This window comes from Meriones unguiculatus, chromosome 1 (genome assembly GCF_030254825.1).
Source record: "Meriones unguiculatus strain TT.TT164.6M chromosome 1, Bangor_MerUng_6.1, whole genome shotgun sequence".
Classification (NCBI taxonomy): domain Eukaryota; kingdom Metazoa; phylum Chordata; class Mammalia; order Rodentia; family Muridae; genus Meriones; species Meriones unguiculatus.
In genome coordinates, this window is record NC_083349.1 from 145,059,171 (window position 1) to 145,078,928 (window position 19,758).

The 19,758-nt window shown below is 54.9% G+C and overlaps 2 protein-coding genes and 2 long non-coding RNA genes across 5 annotated transcripts; 1 reads left to right on the plus strand and 3 right to left on the minus strand.

The window, feature by feature from the left end:
• Positions 1-1,245: 1,245 nt before the first annotated feature.
• On the minus strand, positions 1,246-3,623 carry LOC132648085 (uncharacterized). The gene is made up of 2 exons (XR_009586461.1): positions 3,516-3,623; positions 1,246-1,837 (listed from the first exon to the last, which is right to left on the minus strand). It is a non-coding gene; the product is annotated as an uncharacterized LOC132648085 (long non-coding RNA).
• On the plus strand, positions 2,071-16,735 carry Vasp (vasodilator stimulated phosphoprotein). 2 transcript variants are annotated; one of them, XM_021642171.2, is made up of 13 exons: positions 2,071-2,773; positions 9,425-9,596; positions 9,680-9,845; positions 11,797-11,881; positions 12,667-12,704; positions 12,815-13,047; positions 13,178-13,278; positions 14,247-14,298; positions 14,440-14,473; positions 14,669-14,714; positions 14,831-14,921; positions 15,725-15,782; positions 15,899-16,735. In XM_021642171.2, exons 1-13 carry the CDS (start codon positions 2,769-2,771, stop codon positions 15,934-15,936), a joined length of 1,119 nt encoding a protein of 372 aa, XP_021497846.1. In that variant the 5' UTR covers positions 2,071-2,768; the 3' UTR covers positions 15,937-16,735. The 2 variants fall into 2 exon arrangements, with proteins under 2 accessions (XP_021497846.1, XP_021497845.1); XM_021642170.2 differs by having other exon boundaries at positions 2,072-2,773; positions 14,437-14,473.
• On the minus strand, positions 12,980-15,803 carry LOC132648083 (uncharacterized). Its single transcript, XR_009586459.1, has 4 exons — positions 15,703-15,803; positions 14,965-15,014; positions 13,144-14,240; positions 12,980-13,072 (listed from the first exon to the last, which is right to left on the minus strand). It is a non-coding gene; the product is annotated as an uncharacterized LOC132648083 (long non-coding RNA).
• LOC110551509 (outer mitochondrial membrane lipid metabolism regulator OPA3) lies at positions 16,571-18,421 on the minus strand. Its single transcript, XM_021642155.2, has one exon. It carries the CDS (start codon positions 18,369-18,371, stop codon positions 17,982-17,984), a length of 390 nt encoding a protein of 129 aa, XP_021497830.2. The 5' UTR covers positions 18,372-18,421; the 3' UTR covers positions 16,571-17,981.
• Positions 18,422-19,758: the final 1,337 nt, after the last annotated feature.

Genomic DNA, 19,758 nt, shown 5'->3' on the forward strand with positions numbered 1-19,758 from the left:
AGTGTGTGTGTGTGTGTGTGTGTGTCCCACATGCAATGGCTTGCATGTGAAAGTTAAAGGACAGCTTTCCAGGAGCTGGATCTAGGGATTGAACCCAGGTCCTCAGGATTGTCAGCAAACTCAGTCACCTGCTGGGCCATCTCACTAGGCCCCTTTCTTCTCTTTCTTTTAGTCCTCTGAGCTTCCTTTTCATTTGTTTGTTTGTTTGTTTTGTGTGTGAAAGTTTTGCCTGCCTTTATTGACACATATTATGTGTGTGCCTGGTGCCTTTGGAGGTCAGAAGAATCCCTTCATGCTGGATTTATTGAGAGCTGTGAATTTCTTCATGGATGCTAGAAACCAACCCAAAATCCTCTGCAAGAGCAATAAGTTCTCTTAACGGCTGACGGCTGACCCTTCTCCCCAGCACCCTTTGATTTTTGCTTTGATCATGTAGCCCAGGAGGACCTTGGACTGGAAGCCTTCCTGCCTCAGCCTCCCATGTGCTGAGGCCTCAGGCATGTGGCACTTTCTCCAAAAAGTGGTTTGTTGCCCAGTATGGTGGCTGCAGCTTGTGATTCCAACACCTCCAGGTGTGAGGCAAAGAGGATCTGGAACTGAAGACCCTGGACACATAATGGAATTTGGACAGATTGTCACTGGTTAAGAGTGCTTGCTGCACAATCTTAAGGAGCTGAGTTCAGATCCAGGCATGCAGACATCCTGCAACCGCCTATAACCCCAGCTCCAAGGGAAGTGTGTGGACATGCCAGCACTCATCCCTTACATATACTCTTTAAATAAGTTAATTAAACTAGAAATGATTTGTGCTGGGCACGGTGGCACGTTCCTGCCTTCGATGCCAGGCTCAGGAGGCAGAGGCAGGCAGATCTCTAAGATTTCAAGGCCAGCCTGGTCTACAGAGCAAGTTTGGGGACAGCCAGCACGAAACAGATAGACCCTGTCTCCGAAACAAAACATAACATGATTCGCATATTCTCTGGTCAGCAAACGTGCAGCGGGCAACTGCTGTGTCCTCGGGCCCTCTTCACAGCTGAGAGCCGGCTCAGTACATTAGGGTCCTGGAGGCCCTGTTTGGGGAGACAGCAAACAAGGGGACCAATAAATAGGAAACACAGTGAAAAAGGGCAAGAAAATGTCCGAGGACTTTCGCTCGACATTAATTTTTCCCGCCAAATCTTGGGCTGAGAAGCTGGCTCAGCAGGTGCCCTCAAGACCGACAACCAGGAACCCACATGGTGGGAGTCAGAGAACAACGTGCAAGATTTTATTTTCTCCTTCTGCCATATTGGTCCCAGGAACTTAACTCCTATCCTTAGATCTGCGTGGTTCCACTTTCGGATTTCAGGTTGGCCTCAAACTTGTGATTCTCCTAGTTTGCGTCAGCCTCCTAGTTTGTGGCAGGAACAGCTAGCGTACCGTAGTTCTGCGCAGCATGAAGAGTTTGTCCTGAAGGATGAGGTTCTCACAGGTGAAGGCCGACAGAGAGCCAGCATCCAGAAAATGGACTGGCCAAAGGCCGGGTGGGCTGATTCAACGTGGGAGACCCAAACAAGACGACCATAGGCTAAACCTGTCCTCGGCCTCCATGCCTCAGTTTCTCGATCTGTAAGGCAGGAACTGACGCTTCTTCCCTAGAGCACACGCCTTTCGCCCGGCCAGGTGGAACTCCACGGGGGCGTGTCCAGGTGATGATGTAACTCCGGGCGGGGCCTGTGGGTCCCACTGCGGAAGCCTTGGAGGGTGTCTGGGGGGTGTCTTGCGGGGGTAAGGGGCTCCAGGGAGGGTATCTGGGCCTCTTGAGCCTACCGGACTGCTAGGACGATCCTGTCATCCTCTGTGGGCAAAACTAAGTGGTAGCTGGGCACGCTTGGGGAGCAGATCCGGGGTCCCACCACCAGCCCTGCACTCCGGTCTATCCCCACCTCCACCCCCGCCCCCACCCAGCCGCGACCGGGCGGTGAGTCAGCGGTCCGCCGCGCCCCCTGGCTCACTTCCTCCACACCTTCCCCGGGAGGGTGGGGGGCGGCGAGGGGTGGGGCCCGGCCTAAGGAGCGAGGTCTGGGCGACGGGGCGCGTGCCCAAGTGTTACTTAAAGGTGGGAATTAGTGCGCTCCCCTGCTTAGCCGGGGGGGGGGGCCTCCCGCCCTCCCGAAACTGAGCACAAGTCCGCGCAGCGAGTTGGACTGGAGAACCTGCACCCCCAGAATCCAGTAGTGGAGCCAGCTAGAGATCAAAGAAAGGCCCCCTCTCTTCCGGCGAGCTTCACCCTTCAACTGGGGGGCGAGGCCTAGGGCGCACCCCGACGCCGCCAGGTTGAGGAAGGAGAGCGATTGCGGAAGCCGAAGGTTCCGCGTTCTCTTTTAAACGCTCTCCATCCCCCGCCTGGAGGCGTCTACGGCCCCTTTAAGGCGCGCGGCATTGTGGGTGCGGGGAGTGGAATTTTGGAACGAAATGTAGCAAAGAGAGTATAGTAGTAAGAGTAACCGGGTAGGTGCCGCCGGCCGAGGGAGCGCGCCGGCCAGGTCGGGACGCCGCACCCCTCTCCCCACCGCGAGAGATCCAGGCCGTCGGAGCACCGGAGGGTGGAGGCGCGCGAGGACCCGCCCCGGCCCGGTCCACGTTCTCCCCAGGAAGCCGGACTCTATGGGGCGGGACCCCGGGAGCGACTGAGCAGAACCTGGAGCCAGCCCCGCACCCCTGCGCCGCCAGTCCGGGGCGCCCCGGGAGCACTCCCCGAGGGCGCGCCGCCCGCGCTCAGCGCAGCCATGAGGTGAGCTCCGAACCCCCCAGCTGGGTCCCATCCGGGCGCCGTCCCCGCGTCCCGCCTTTGTCCCCCTCCCCCAGCTCGGTCGGGGCTGCATGCAGGCTACGCGGCGCTTCGGGCGCCCCAGCTCCCAGCCGTGTCTCCTGGGGCGATCTCTAAATATCGACACCCGGTTTCTCCCGCTGCTCCCGGAAGGTCTGGGGCGGTGCCGCCCGAGGGTCTGTCCACGGGGTCCAGGTTCAGGGGCGCTCTCCGGACCCAGAACGGGAGGACTTCTGGAGGAGCACCTCCGAGTTGGCAGCTAGGTAGAGCCTCGCAGGAATGATCCGGTTTAAGCGGGGCTCGGAGTTACCGCCCCCAAACTCAAAACCAGGTCGGGGGGAGGGGGCTGGCTTGAGGACCGAGCCCTGAAACGTGGTCTTCGGACCCCTGCGAAAGGGCCCCTGGATGAGTGTCCCAGAGTGGGACCTGGCCCTTAACTTCGGGGGTTACTTCTTGATGCCCTTATGTTTGGGGGACACAGTTTCTTCTGTTGAAGGGGTTTTGCGATCTGGACCCACGGGGCCTGGAGGGTCTGGATCGGACCCCACTTTCTCTAGGTACTGACGCTGGGTCCTAGGGCCCGGGACTACTCCAGGCCCAGGGCGGCTCCCGGCCGGAGGGCGTTTCTAGTTCCCCCTCCACCTGGTGGCCGGGGAGGGAGGGGGCACGGCAGCTGGGGGAGGGGGCCTTTGTCTTCCTGACTCACCTGTCGAGACAGCTGGTGTGGGGGGCGGGCCCCCGAGTGAGCACTGTGGGCCAGCTGCTTTCCCCATGCCACGTCCCCTCCCCCTCGGCTCCGTGTCGCCGGGTGTCACCCCCCCCTTCCCCAAGCCGTGGGATTGGAGGAGGGGTCGCTGGAAAGCGTCAAGGTCATAGCCTTCTCCCACCAGACTCAGGCTTACCAGCTTCTTTCAGCTCTCTCCCCAGGAATTTAATCCTGGGGGTGAGGGAGACCCAGGAATTTTCCCTTTTTCTTAATTTAATGTCTTCCCTGGGAGCTGCCCTAAACTCCTGGGCTCACCTGAGGGCGGGGCCTGTGCTGGCAGAGGCCCCCCTCCCCTCGGCCCCCCAGTGTCTCCCTTGGGGCTGCATCTTGACAATACTATCTCCCTTCCTCCACTTTGGCTGGGACTTCCTGCCTCAAAGCCCCTGGCTAGGAGTCTCCTGGGGACAGTTTGGGCTTAACCCCCGTGTGCACATCCTCCGATCTTGCCCTCTGACATCAGGGTGACATTCCTCGCTGAGACCCTGAGCCAGCACCCCTCCCTCTCACGTCTGTCCCTTGGCATGTGGGAGTGTTGGGATCTGGAGCTAGAAGGGGACATCCGAGACACTCTGGAGACTTCCTGCTTGGTCTTCCCTCCCCTCTGGGAGCTCTGTCCCCCCCCCCAAAGGGGGTCATTTCCTCCACTGCCTCCCCACTCTCCTCTCCTGCCGCCCCCAGCCCCGCCCCTCCCCCACCCGTTTCCGGTCCCAGACCCGGTGGAAGGCGGATGGCGGATGTCCGAGTTAGTGCCGCCTCACTCGCTGAGACCGTAAAAGGGCAGGAGCAACGTCTAGGCCGGCCCCCTGCACCCCCACCCCCAGCCCCGGTCCTCCTGCAGCCTGCCCCCTCCGGCTGTGTCCTGAGCCAAACCTCCCTCCCCTGAGGCGAGGCACAAGTTATACAGGTCCCCCAGCCCTCTTAGGGGAGGGTCTCCCTGGTCCTAGGTCACTTGCTGGGTTGTGTCACTTCTCCAAGGACAGCTAGGATTAAAAGACAGACCTGTCCCTTGATTCCCAGCTGGGTACACTGAGCCCCCCACTGGAAGCCTGGCCCCAGGGCCCTCAGAGAAGGGAGCAGACTGGTTTGACTAGGGGCAGTGGGAAGGGAGGTGGTTGGGATGGAAAATTACAAGATATGGTTCTTTTTCTCCTGGTTTGACAAATATTTGTCGAGTGTCTGCTGCGTCCGCATCCGGGAGCTGGGAAGACAGAGAGGGGTCAGAGGTCTTGGGGCTTTGGGGCAGACAGAATTCTGAAAGCATGTGCTTCATTCCTTTCCTCTTGCAATAACACAAACAGCAATTGTTGATTTATTTTATTTTTAAATGATGTGGCTGGTTCAGTCACACATCTTTGTGGCAGGCGCTGTTACATGGGTCAGATTCCATTTCAGTCTCCACTGCAGTCAAATGTGATGTTAGTACAAGCTTGTGCCCTCGTCTTACCCCCATTTTACAGGTAGTAAAACCGAGACACAGAGATACTTAGGAAATGGCCTGTTAAAGTTTAACGGTTTGTGGTGACTCATGCCTTTAACATAGCACTCAGGAGGCGGAGGCAGGAGGATCAAGAGCTGGAGGCCAGCTTGGGCTATTGCGTCCCTGTCTCAAAAATAATACATCAAGTCAGTTTGGTGTTGGTAAAGTTTGAATTTGTACCCAGGACTGTCTAAATCTGGTGGCATTATAGAAAAAGGAAGATAGAACCATCTGTGGGTTTTTGTTTTTTGTTGGTTTTTTGTTTGTTTGGACAAATAACATACTTTTACCATTAAAAACCATCCCCTTACTACATAACAAGTTTGAGGCCAGCCTAGGCTACAGAGTAAGTTCTAGGTCAGCCTGGACTATACTGTGTACACAGGATGCTATGTATGTGTTTCACAAGTTTCATGGTGCAAGGAGATGGTGAGGTAAGGGTGGGGGTGGTGAGCAGCAAAGGGGAGAATGAGGAAGGTGTCTGCACCTGGTCACCTCTGTCCCCAGGAGCCGCCCTCTTAGGACTCCCAGCTGCCAAGGTGGAGTCTATCAGCTCTAGGGTTGTCTCCTTTTATCCTCACAACAGACTTGGTGAGTTGGGAACTCGGAGTTCCAGGCTGGAAACCGAGGCTCTGGAAGTGAGGCCGCACAGAAGGAAGGCAGGTTGTCTCTTTTTTTCTTTAGGAAAATGCTTTTACATTTATTTATTTTGGTGAGGATGGGCATGTGTGAAGGATGTGCAAGTCAGAAGACAGCGATGGGCGACAGGTCTCTCCTGGGGATCAAACTCAGCCATCTTGCCAGCCCTCTACCTCCCCCTTGGATTCCTGATCCTCCTGCCTCCATCTCCCAAGAGCTGGGGGTCACAGGTGTGTACCTCCTGTGGGGATTTTCCATTCCAGTTCCTTTTGGGGATATTTGACATAGGGCCATGTGGCCTAGCCTGGCCTTAAGCCTATAATGGCCCTTCTGTCTCTGCCTCCCAAGTACAGAGGCCACAGAACCATTAACCTTTATTTATCTGCTGAAACATCGGGTCCCAAAAGATCCCTTTGACACCCCCCCCCCCAGTGCATCTCAAGAACCTGGAATGATACCCAACACTCAGGAACACTCAGCATCTGTGAACAGTAGCTGCTGACATCTAACGGATATTAGACACTGTTTTGAGCATTGGGCTCCGATTTCCAGATGTCCTGCTCAGCAGACTGATGAGCTAAACTGATGCCTTAGCCAACTTTGACAGGTGATGAAATGCAGGCACAGAGAGGCGAAGACACTGGACAAAGATCACACAGCACACAGTGAGCAAGCAAGCTAGCAGGGAGGCTACCATTTGAATTCAAGGGCTCCCCAACCCCTAACTCCACTGAAAGATGAGAAAACAGTCCAGTTGGTATTTTTAAAAGGCAAAGTATGGAGAAAAGTGTAGAGCAGAGGGGTGCTGTTTTAAAAAAGGTGGAGCATCTAACTATATATCAGCTTCTCAGGTGACAAGGGCCTGAGGGGAAAACAATTCCAAGTCTTCAGGCTTTTGACCCCGATTCACTATTTCTTAACTTCTTCTTTTTTAAGAATAAAACAAAACAAAAACATTTATTTTGATTTTTGGGTGTATGGAGGTCAGAGGACAACTTGTGGGAGTCCATTTTCTCCTTCCACCATGAGTGCTTCCAGGATCTAACTCGAGTGGTGAGGCCTGGAGGCCCCTTCACCTGCCGGCTCCAGTGTGGCCTTTAGTTTCTTTGAGACAGGGTCTCACTGTGTTACAGGCTGGCCTCGAACTTGAGATCTCCCCTTGCCACAGCCTCCTGAGTGCTGGGGTGATGGCTCGGGCCCCATTCGGTGGAGACCAGTTCTGGTTTTTGTTTTATCGAGTTACAAGGGTGCCTGCCTCAGAACAAAAGGTTGTCAGGCAGAAAGGACTGCGGTGAGGTGTGCTGGGGAGGTGGCTAGGGAGGGGCTTCTGGGAAGGGAGGATGTAAAGGGGGTGAGGGATGCTGGAACCGAGTAAGCGAGGAGAAGGGGGAACCTCACAGGCCTTGGGTCTGCATCTGACAGGGCTTGGTGGGGGCCAGGGACACAGGACAGACGAATGGACTATGAGATTGGTTGGGTCTTAACAGGGTCCTTCTATTAGGTCATTTTTAAGGTCCAGTTGAGAGCAGGGCCCAGCCCAGGGTCACCCTGCAGCACCTCGGGACCAGAGCCTTGGCAGGGCAGGACCACCTGGGAGGCCAAAGTGCACCTGGGTGGGGCGGTGAAGCCCTGGGCGTCTGGCCAGAGTCTGCCCTGGGTGTGGGTGGCAGGTGTGGGTGAGCTTTTAGCGCTGCCATGCCCAGGGTGCCTGAGCCAGAAACAGCCCCTGAAGCTATGCTTGTCTCAGGTGACACCTGATTGCTAGGTCCCATAGGTGCACAGAGTGGGGGACCTGGAGGCTGCTCATCGCCCTCAGAGCCTCCCCCTGCAACCTCTCTGGGCCCTCTCGGCTGCACCCAGGTGGAGCAGCATCTGTCCTGAAGGGATGCAGCAGGACAGAAGGACCGACTTGGGAAGGCTCTAGGTTTGGGCCTAGCTAAAGAGCCAGTGATGGAGCAACTGACATGCAAAGCTGGGGCGCCGGCTCCATGTGAAGTTCAGAGGCCTGCCAAGGGGCTTTCCCTGCGGAACTCCACCATCTGACGCCACGCCCCAGCCCCCAGCCCCCAGCCCCACCATCGTGGGGTACAGTTTCTCTCCCCTTGAAAACCACAAACTTCTTCTTTTCAGGAAAGAGCCCAGTGGGGGTGGGGTGAGCTCCCCCCCCACACTTCCCCTGTCTGGTGTGGGTAGGTGGGGCCTGAGCTTCCCCCCACTTCCCCTGTCTGTGTGTGACCTTGGCCAAGTTACTTCCCGTCTGGAAGCCTTAGTAACTGCCTTGGAGGAGAACTTCCAAGACAGGTGTGCGATGTCTTATGTGCTGGAGGTGTTCGGGTACCCGGGGGCTGACAGTGACCAAGCACTCAGCACCCTGGTGCTGAGTGTACTCCGTGTACACTAGGCACTGTGCCCAGTATGTTAAGTAACCAGACTCATTCTTGCTCTCAGCCTTCGGGAGGGAGGGACCGTCATGTCCTTCCTAAGTGAGACGCGGGAGATGAGCTCTCTGGGTCATGTGAAAGAAGGGTTCAGCAGGAGTTTCAGCCCAGGTCTGTAGTGGCAGGCTCTATTTCCCTGCATTGGCTGGTGGCCTCCTCAGCTGTGCCTGGCCCACAGGTTGGGACGGCTGCTCCCCAGACTAGATTCTGTCCCCCACGCGTCCAGGAAGGTGGTGACAGAGCAGACAGTCTGGGCCACTGCTGCGTCTCCATCCCTAGCCACAGGGTATGACAGTGCGGCCAGGAATGTGGGCCAAATGGCTCTTTGGGCCCAGGAGGACCAGGTGACCAGTAAGAGCAGCCTCAGGGGAGGCAGCTCCAGGGTCCCGGGAGCTGTCCTCATACTTCCTGTCCTTTGGCCACAGCTGCCTTATCTGACCTGGGCTGGGAGGAGAGGTGGTAGAAATGAGGAAACTGAGTCCAGGCAGCGGCTGTTCTCACTTCACTGTCTGCTAGTCCCAGCATCTCCACCTTTCCTAGTTGACCTGTAGTCACTTTGGATTAAGGCTCTAGAGGCTGAGCCCAGGACCCCGAGCAAGTTGCCTAGTGCCCAGCTCAAGCCTTAGGGGCCCAGCGTTATCTTTTTTCTGCCTCTTCCTGTGTGTGGCCTGTCTGTCTCTTCCCTACAGTGTACTCGTCTTGTCAATCTGCCTTTTTTTTATAGTACTGCAGATTCAACCAAGGGCCTTAAGCAAACTGGGCAAGCACTCTACCCACTGAGCCAAGCCCCAGGCCCTCACTGGGGATTCTAGGCAGGGGCTCTACCACTGGGCCACACCCCAGCCCCTCACTGGGGGATTCTAAGCAGAGGCTCTAACCACTGGGCCACACCCCAGCCCCTCACTGGGGGATTCTAAGCAGAGGCTCTAACCACTGGGCCACACCCCAGCCCCTCGATGGGGGAGTGTACATGCATGTACAGGTTGCAGTCAGTTTTCTGCCTCTACCATTTGGTTATAGGAAATTGACCTCAGGTCATCAGCTTGGCATCTAGCACCTTTTATCAGCTGAGCCATCTCTCTGGGACAAGCTTTCGTTCTTTGCCTCTTTCTTTTCTCACTTTTTTGCCATCTACTATTTTCTGGTGTCACACTCTGTCTGGGTCTCTGAGAGAACGTCTGATTCCTCCGTTCTCATCTCTCTTACGTGCTGTATGCTCTTCCTCCGATCCTTGTCCTGTCCTGGGGAGACCGACATGGAGAATGTGACTGGCCCTTCTGCTCTCCCTCCTGCAGCGAGACGGTTATCTGTTCCAGCCGGGCCACTGTGATGCTTTACGATGACGGCAACAAGCGATGGCTCCCTGCTGGCACTGGTGCCCAGGCCTTCAGCCGTGTCCAGATCTACCACAACCCCACAGCCAACTCCTTCCGAGTTGTCGGTCGCAAGATGCAGCCAGACCAGCAGGTGCAAGCTCCCTCTGTCTCTCTGTCCCTCTGCCTTGCTGCCATTGAGCTGGTCAGCGTTCACCCACCTGTTCCGTCTCGTAGGTGGTTATCAACTGTGCCATCATCCGGGGTGTCAAGTACAATCAGGCCACTCCCATCTTCCATCAGTGGCGGGATGCCCGCCAGGTCTGGGGCCTCAACTTCGGCAGCAAGGAGGAGGCAGCACAGTTTGCAGCTGGCATGGCCAGCGCCCTGGAGGCCTTGGAAGGTGAGATGGATGGCTGGGACGGTGCTGGGGCTCGTGCTCATAATCTCTGCATTTGTGAGGCTGCGGCAGGAGGAGCGTAACAAGTCCCAGGCCAGCCTGGATGACACAGCAGGACCTTGTCACAGATAAATAAATGAGTAAATAAGATTGGGACTGGGAACGTAGGTCTGTGGTAGAGAGCTGACCATGGGAAGCTCTGCCTTCGGTCCCCAGCACTGCGGAAAGCAGGTCTGTGGCACATGCCTGTCATCCCAGCGCTTGGCAGGTGGAGGCAGGGGGATAATGAGATTAAGGCTCTCCTCAGCTACACAGCAAGCTTGAGACCAGCCTGAGCTACATAAGTCTACGTCAGCTTGTGTGTGGGGGTGTGAGTGTGTGTGCGCGTGTGCTGGGAGGACTGAAGAGATGGTTCGGTGACTACTGCTGTTTACTGCTCTTCCCGAGGACCTGGGTGTGATTCCCAGCACCCACATGGTGGGTGGCTCACAATTCCAAGGGACCTGACACTTTCTGGCCTTAGTGGCGCATGGGCATATGTGTAGGCAAAGCACCCATACACATACAATTTAAAAAGAAAGGACAGGCAGGAAAAACATACCTGGGGGTGGCGTGAGCAATGACCTCACAGCAGTGCCGGGCGCCCTTTTGGGCCTGAGTCTACCCGTCTGAAGTCAGCTAACCCATGGACAGCACAGAAAACTTGGGTGAGGATTGTCCACACCTGGCACATGCCTAGGTGCGAAGCACAGCGTGTCTGAGGTGACTGCACGTTCCCTGTGAGGACTGGCGGGCGGCCCGCCAGTCCAGCCTCCGCTGTGCTCCCTGGGCTGGCCGTGGTGGCACATTCTTGTAATATAAGCCTTTGAGAAGGGGAGGCATGGCAGGTTTGGTGTAAAACAAAGTCCTCAGGCAGCATGCCGGGTCACCAGACAGTCTCTCTCTGTGTAGCCCCGGCTGTCCTGGACTCTCTTCGTAGACCAGGCTGGCCTTGAACTCACAGACGCCCTCTTGCCTCTGCCTCCCTGATGCTGGAATTACAGGCGTGTGCCACCACATGCGGCATGCTACTTCTTTAAAAATTTTGTTTTTTGTTTTTGTTTGTTTGTTTTAAGACCGGGTTTCTCTGTGTAGCCCTGGCTTTCTTGGAACTCACTCTGTAGACCAGGCTGGCCTCCGCCTCAGAGATCCCGCTGCCTCTGCCTCTGGAGTGCTAGGATTAAAGGCAAGTGCCACTATGTCCAACTACATGGTATTTTTACTATTTCACAAATATTCAGCTCATGTGGGGATCTGGGTCAAATACAGACTCTAATGCCGGGAACAAGATAACAAGATTCCTTTTTTTTTTTTTTTAAGCTATCTAATGATGCCAAGACCCTGTCATTTTTTTAGAGGTGCTGGTGATTGAACCATGGGCTTTGGACAGGCTAGGCAAGTTTTCTACCACTGAGCCACACCCCCAACCCCTCTTGGGGGATTCTAGGCAGGGGCTCTACAGTGAGCCACATCCCAGCCCCTCACTGGGGAGTTCTAGGCAGGGGCTCCACCACTAAGCCACACCCCCAGCCCCTCACTGGGGGATTCTAGGCAGGGGCTCTACCACTGAGCCACACCCCCAGCCCCTCACTGGGGAATTCTAGGCAGACAGCACTTTCAAGGTTGTATCCTTGGTGGCTGCTCTGCTTTCTGTAGAATGAAAAGTGCTCAGTAGCTGAGGTAATGGCTTCACAATGCCTTGCCAGTCCTAACGGAAGAGCTTGCCCGTTCTGTGTAAATGGAGAATGCAATTGGTAGTGTGGCCTGTGGTTGGTCCCTCGGGGCTGGAAAAGAGGTTGTTCCAGCAGATTCCAACCGGAGTGGCTTAATGACTAGTGGCAGCTGGATGAGGGGAGGGAGACTAGGAAAGGCAGAGCCCCTGCTGTCTCACGATGGTTTGCCTTTCACCTTCCAGGAGGTGGGCCTCCCCCGGCGCCAGCACCCCCAGCCTGGTCTGCCCAGAACGGACCCTCCCCAGAGGAGCTGGAGCAACAGAAAAGGTGGGACTCTCACTCCCTATAGGCACCCCATAGCTCCTGGAGTTCAGAACTCGGCCAGCTGTCACTTTCTAGAAAGATCCGAGAGTCTAAGAGCAAACAACATTCAGACACCATTTGCCAAGCTCCCGGAGCACAAGGAACTTCCTGCAAACCTAGGTGTGGTGTACACCTGAGCTCAGTACATGGAGGCTGAGGCAGGGGGGTTGCCAAGAGTTCGAGGCCAGCCTGGCCTACGTAGTGAATTCCAGGCTGGCCTTGGAAATCAATATGGAACCCTGTTGTAAAAATCCACCCCTTGCTGGGCATGGTAGTACACACCTTTTCCAAGCATTTAGAAGGCAGAGGCAGGCGGATCTGCAAGTTAGAACCCAGCCTGGTCTGTAAAGTAAGTTCCAGGCTAGCCCAGGCTACACAGTGAGACACTGTCTCACTGGGGGTGGGGGAGGAAAGAAAGAAGATCCAACCCCCACCACCAAACACATCCGATGAGAGAATGAACCCACTGGCACCCTGTACTCCACACCAGGGTACCCCTATTTTCTGAGACCCTTGGCTACTCCGTAATCAGCTGTTTGTGACAGCTGAAAAGAATACTTGCACGAAGGCCGAATTTGTGCCTCCTGCTTCTTGTTCTCCTCCCACCTTCCCTGCGCCCCAGAACAGCAGACAGGCAGACATAGGAGGTAGGGCAAGCCCTGGCCTCCCTGGTGACCTCTGAGAGAGGCTTCTGGCCCCTGAGGCTAGCTTGGTTTGAGGACTGAGGCAGCTTCCTTTCTCCTGCACAGGCAGCCTGAACACCTGGAGCGCCGGGTCTCCAACGCAGGTGATGGCTCAACGGCTGGGTCATGGGGAGCTCCCTGGAGGACTGGGTTGGGCAGGCCCAACAAAGAATGAGGCTTCTCTCAGCAGTACCATTTTCTGTATTTATTGCAGGAGGCCCGCCTGCTCCCCCAGCTGGGGGCCCACCTCCACCTCCAGGTCCTCCCCCTCCTCCAGGTCCCCCCCCACCCCCAGGTCTGCCTCCCTCAGGGCTATCACACGGAACAGGGGGTGCTCCACCTCCAGCACCGCCACTCCCTGTAGCACAGGGCCCCAGTGGCGGGGGTTCTGCGGCCCCAGGCCTTGCTGCTGCTATTGCTGGAGCCAAACTCAGGAAAGTGAGCAAGGTGAGTGGCTGGGAGTGGCTGGGCCCTGAGGGGACAATGGGAGGTGGTCAGTTCCCCAAAGGTGTCACAAGAGGGCTGGGAGGTCACCTGGCCTACCTTTGAAGCCCTCTCCCCCTTTTCATTCCTTCAGCAGGAGGAGGCCTCTGGGGGCCCGCTGGCCCCCAAAGCTGAGAGTAGTCGAAGCACTGGTGGGGGGCTGATGGAAGAGATGAATGCCATGCTGGCCCGGAGGTAAGCCTGAATCCACTCAGGTCAGCACAGGCTTCCATTTTGGGGTAGGCTGTCAGCGTGCTGGCCGTGCCCCTCCTCTCCCTGTCCTCTCTCTTCCTTCCCTCTCCTGCCTAGCCCAGGCTGAACTTCAGATCCTCCTGTCTCAGCCTCCCAGGTGCTGGGGTGATATATCTGCACGAGTGTCCGAGTGTTCGTGTGTCCTTGGTGGCAGCCCCGAGTGATGACAGCTGAAAGCTTAGACTCTAAAGACTCGGCTTGCTGACCTAGACCCCTTCTCACCCGTATAGTTCTTACAATTCCCGGATGTGGAACATGTGGGGTCCTCCAACTAATTCCAGAAGTGCAGTCTCTGAGCTGGATGGAATACATACATATGTGTTTAGGTTATTTAATTTTATTTATTTAAGTGAGTGTGCCAGGGCACCTGGGAGGAGCCATTTCTCTCCTGCCACATGGGTTCCAGGAATGGAACTCAAGGTTCTTGGCTTGGCAGCAAGCATCCTTCCTTACTGAGCCATCTCGCTGGCCCTAACCTGGATTTTTGTTATTGTTGCTCTTCTCTGTCCCAGCTGGGCTGGAGCTTAGATTTTCCTCCCTCTCGGATACTGGGATTACAGGCTTGTGCCATGCTCTTCCCATCTGTTTCTGTTTTTTAAGACAGAGTCCTACTGTGTAGCCCAGGTGGGCTTTGAACAGATCTGCCTGCCTCTTTTTAAAGTTATGTATTTAGTCAGTGTGTGTGTGTGTGTGTGTGTGTGTGTGTGTGTGTGTGTTACAGGGCAAGCTGCAGGATTCAGTTCTCCTACCTTTACATGTGTCCTTGGGATCAAGTCAGGTGATCGGGTTGGTGGCAAGCTGAGCCATCTTGCAGACCCTTTAACTTTTCAAACTGTCTGGAATTGGTAGGAATGGGTGCTGTTGAGTGGCACAGCGTGAACTGTAGCTTGTCCTTGCTTGCCCCTCTGCAGAAGGAAAGCCACACAGGTTGGGGAGAAGCCCCCCAAAGACGAGTCGGCCAGTGTAAGTCGGGGGCTGCTTTATATCCCCTACCATGTACCCTAGGGCAGGGAGGAGGTGTGACAGGGTGAACTGGCTTTGGACTTACAAGAGGAGCTTTGGCATGGAAAGGGTGGTGTGTGACACTGAGTTTACCACCAGCAGGAGGAGCCAGAGGTCCGAGTCCCCGCCCAGAGTGGTGAGTGACAGCCCTGTCTAGCCATGGAAAGTACAAATCCTGGGATGTACTGTTCTTGCTTTGGAAGCACCTGAATGGGAAATCTGAAAACGCTTGGGATTGTAGTTTTCTGAGCTTCTTTGAGTTGGTGGGTTGGGTGGGGCTGTGGGGCTAGTGCTTGTCTCTGATCTCATTCGTTGTCCCCATGCCCTCCAGAACCTGTGCGGAGACCCTGGGAGAAGAACAGCACAACCCTGCCAAGGTAGGCCATCGGTATTAAGAGGAACATGTGACCCCTGACAGAGAAAGGGGGAGGCAACCCACCCCCGTGCTGCTGCCGCCACCAGCCTAATTCCTGTCCCATACCAACTCTTCCAGGATGAAGTCATCCTCATCTGTGACTACCTCCGAGGCCCAGCCCTCTCCACCCAGCTGCACTGATGACTCTGACTTGGAGAGGGTGAAGCAGGTAGCTTGGGGAAGTAGCTAGAAGGATGCTCGGAGAGACAGACCTGGGTCCAGAATGGTTCTAGGAAAGGCTTGGAAGCTTCAGTCTTCTAATCTGAAAAAGGGAGATGGTGGGTAGGGTCCAGGGGGACAGACACTCATACCATTTTCCACTGCCTGTAGCAGGCCTTACGGATCTATCCTGCTGAGTACCCAGAATCCTCAACTCAGTGGCTCCAGCTGTCCATCCCTATTCAGAGTTGGCAGGAGACTATGTACCTTTGGCAAGCTTGGTACTGGATATTGTCCAGTACTGTTGTGCTGGCCCCAAGGATCTAAAATTCTATAGAACATTCCCATCATTTTGTGACCTTGGCAGCACTGTCAGCCAATGAGGGTGGGAAGGGTTGTTGAACCAGCTTCCTTTGTCTTTTCAGTCAAGAAAAAGGGAGAAGGGAATCTGGCAAAGTAGAAGAATACCTAGAATCCCCCAGGGAGAGGCTGGGGTGTGGCTCAGTGGTAGTGTGCTAAAGTAGCATTCAAGATGCTGTAGTTTCCACCTCTGTCCCCAAAATAAAACGGACCATTAGGAGGGCTCAGCAGATAAAGGTGCACTTATGCCAGACTTGACAACCTAAGTTCCATCCCCAGAACCCAGGTGGTAGAAGGCGGGACCTCTCATTTCTCTGACCTCTGCACTTGCTCATACACACACCCGCAGAAGCGCACAAATAAGTAAATGTTTAAGAACTTTAAAAAAGTTGGAATAAGAAAGGAGTCGCTCTTTTTGCGAGTCCACATACCCTCATGGTTGGTTCTTTTCAGGAGCTTCTGGAAGAGGTGCGGAAGGAGCTACAGAAAATGAAAGAGGAAATAATCGAAGGTGAGGCACTTTGCTCCAAAGCAACATTCCAAGGGCCTTGTGTCTGTGGAAAGAGCCTACCTTGGAAGGGAAGGGGACAATGACCAGCCTGACTTCTGTCTCTTCCTTACTTCTAGCCTTTGTCCAGTTGCTGAAGAAGCGGGGTTCTCCTTGACCACAGGGACCCAGAAGACCTATTTCTCTTTTCTGCACTTCCCGCCTGGCACCTGCTTTCCCTGTCTTAAGTTGACCAAGAGTATACAAGAATGAATTTTTCCCCCACCACCGGCTCCCACTTGGAAGATTCCATAGGGGGTGTGGCTTCCTGGTGCCATGGCCACACCCATGCTGGCTGCTGATTGGATAAGGAGGTCCTACCCCTTTGTTCCCTTTGGCCCTTTCCCTGTGCCATCCCCTTGGGGCTGGTTCCTCTGCTGGGGATAAAGGGAGTTAACCCCACAGGAAGGGAAGGAAGGAAGGAAGGCATCTCACCTTCTCTTGTTCTGGATTCACTTTAACGCTTTAATGCCTTGGAATTTTTTTTTTTAAAGAAAAAGTATATATATATATATTTGGGTTTGGGGGGGAAGGGAAATTTTTTTCTCTTTGATTTTATAAAATGGGGTGTGGGAGTTTTTAAATGCTATACTCCAGGCTTGCCCCGCAGGAGGCAGCTGTGTAAGAGGGAGGCACCCCACCAGGTGGGGTATTTCCCCGGCCCTGGTACACCTCTCCCTTTTTCTTGGCTCCTCCCTCTTTTCTATGAGGAATTAAGAGTCTTTAATTTTTTTGGAACCTCAGTTTTGTGGTTTTTGTTTTTTTTTTAATTTGGGTTAGGATTTCGGGTCCAGACCATTTTTACCCTCCAGGAAGATGAAGTGAGGGGGAGAAGAGGAGAATACAGGTCCTCCGACTTCCACACCTTAGCTTCTTGGACACGGGCCCTCGCTGAGTAAATGTGCGGTTTTTATAAATGCGAAGGTTTCTGAAGTGATTTGGGAGAAGGTGCGGCTGTGGGGACCCTTGCAAGAATTCCACTGCCCTGTGCTTTCTGTGTCTGGTTCTGGCCAGCACTGCCCCACCCTCCCCTCGGTGGTCTGTGGTCTAGCCTGCTTCCTTCATTCTGCGGTGGGTTGGGGGAGCTGTGTGGCCCTTAGGTCTTACATGCTAACCCTGGATTGGTGTCTTCACCGGGAAAGTCTCGGAAGATGCATGCCCCCTCACCCCTAGACATCCCCTCCCACGGTTCTTCGCTCACCGGGAGGAAGGACACTTTTGCCCACTCAGTACAAGACGGTTTGAGATACACTCTTTAACATTAAGGCTCCTTTAATTATAAAACATTTAAAGTCTTAAAAAATGAACTACAGCTCCTGGGCTTCATGGCCCGGTGGGTTGGACCGGTGGGTTAGGAGGGGGATTGGTCTTCTGGAATGTTCCAGAATGGACAGAGGAGAGGCCATTCCTCCTCAAGTGGCCTTTTGACCTAGAAGTCCAAAGGCTGGGAGGGAGGGCGGTCCCTGAGAACGCTATGAAACAGAAGTGGGGGTGCTTGCAGATGGAGCTGTGCCAGTGGCCCACATGTTAAAGAGTGCAGGTGGTTCCTTACGAAAGGCCAGTAAAAGGGCAGGCATGAGGGGGTGGGGGGGCAGGAAACCAAGGGGTCGAATGGAGACAGGCATGGAACTGAGGCAGGCAGAAGAACTCGTTCTTGTCTAACCAAGACCTGAGGACGCTGCTCCCAGCCAGCGAGTGGGGAGCGCTACGACTACAGAGGGTTCAATCGAGGAAAGGCAAAGCCCAAACGACTTAGCATCGCAGGGCAGGGTAGACACCCGCCCGGGAGCCTCTCCCTAAGAAGTGAGGTAGATGGACGGAGACGGGGGTCGGGACACCAAGGCAGGGGGTGTTCCCGTGTAAAGGGTTCTTAGGTGGCTCCCCAACACGCTGTTCCCTTCCTTTCCAAGTAGGACACTCAGGCGCTGATGGTTTGGGGTTGGGGAGATGAGTCCCTGGCATGTGTCACTAGGGTCCCTGGCATGTGTCACTAGGGGGTGAGAGACCCCGTGGAAAGGAACACTCCCAGCCTAGGATTTGTCCCCGGAGACCAGGGTATGTCAGCTGGCCCAGTTCGGGATGGGCCGATGCTGAGAGGCCAGTCACGAGACAAGCCCAGACAGCAGTCCAGGTCCAAGGCCAGAGTCCTGTGGCCTCTCTTCCTCAGGAGCATTGGGGGGTGTTGGGGTTTGGGCTCGGGCTCGGGCTCCTAGCAGATATATGGGTTCTGAGCTCCTGCAGCTCAGTCCGAAACTCCGCCCGCAGCTCGTCCAGCGCGCTGGTGGACAGTGCCGCCTGAACCTGCAGCTCGTCCAGTGCCTGCTCCAGGCGGTCCATGTCTGCCCTTAGCGACTGCAGCGAGGCTGTGCGCTCCACTTCCTTGCGGTGTTTTAATGACTGCTGGCGCCAGAATTCCAGCAGCAGACAGCTGCCAGCACAGGCGAAGATGATGGCCTCGCCCAGCAGGTTTGCGCCCAGCTCAGCGGCCGCCTCCTCATTCAGAGGCTTGATGGCCTCAGCGTGGAAACCCATGATGCTCATCTTGGTCCGCATCTCCGCCCAGTGGTACACTGCAGGGGAGAGAGGGGGCCGGGTTTGCTTTGGCCAGGAGGCTCCTGGACCTCCTGCAAGCAACTCCCACCCCACGCCCCCACCCCCACCCCCGCTCCAAGTCTTGGGGAATCCAAGCCAGAATTGCCTGCTTAGAGGAGGTTACCCAGTCTGAAAAACTTTAGACTATTGACCTCACCAGGCTGGGGCCCCTGAAGTCAGGGTTTTAAAATGGTCCAGGGGCTGGGATGCGGCTCAGTCGGTTGGTAGAGCCAGCGCTGACCCAGCATGCGATCTCCCCTGGGCACCACCTGGAACCGGGTTTGATGACACAGGCCTATCTATAATCCCAGCACTCAGGAGATGGAAGGGAGGATCAAAAGTTCAAGGTCGTCTTTGGAGACTGGCCGGGACAAGAGAGCCCTCCAGCAGGCAGGTTAGGGTATTTCTGGCAGCCATTATCTCAACTTTCAGGAATGAAGCAAGAGGCCATCATGGACTAGAGGTAGAACCTGGTCTCAAAACAAAAAATAAAGTAATATCCAAAGTCAGCAACGGTTGGTGGTAGGTAAGGATGGCCGCTACATAAGCCTGATGATGGGAGTTCTATCCCCAGAACCCGAAGAAGCCCTAGAGTTGACCCCTGAGCTTTACACACACTAATAAAAGGTTTAAAAAGAAAAAATACCCAGAAGATGCTGGAAAGTAGGTATTGGTGAAAATGGTTTGGGATGTGGAGACCCTCAGTCTGGGAGCCATTGCAGGGGACAGGGCCACAAAGAGGTCCCAGGTATAAGACCACAAAAACATTCATACACATAAGAAATCTTTTTTTTTTTTGGGGGGGGGAAGGGCATTGGAGACAGGATCTTTCTGTGTAGCCCTGGCTATTCTCACTTTGTAGACCAGGCTGTCCTCAAACTCAGAGGTCTGCCTGCCTCTGCCTCCTGAGTGCTGGAATTAAAGGCAGTCCACCATCACCCAGTATAAATTAAAAACAAAACAAAAACTGTGTCCTTAAGTAAACTTTAGAGAGAATCCCCTACTTACCATCTTATATCTGTGCAAAACAAGTTGTGCATTACTAAACTCATACATTATAGGGCTAAAGAGAAGGAAGGCTCTTGCTGAGCCTAGGACCTGGGTCCAGTTCCTAGCTCCCACATCTCATTACTGCCTGTCATTCCAGCTCCAGGGGACCTGACGCCCTCCTCTGGCATCCATAACACATGAACACACACGGCACACACAGAGGCATGCACATAACACATGCTTATTAGAGAAATAATTATGTGACCTATTAACCAAATAAGAGAACTGCCCACCAGTCCCTTAGCAACCAAATTCTGAAAAGGATTTGGATCTGCTGAGTGCTCTGCCTCCTGGGTAG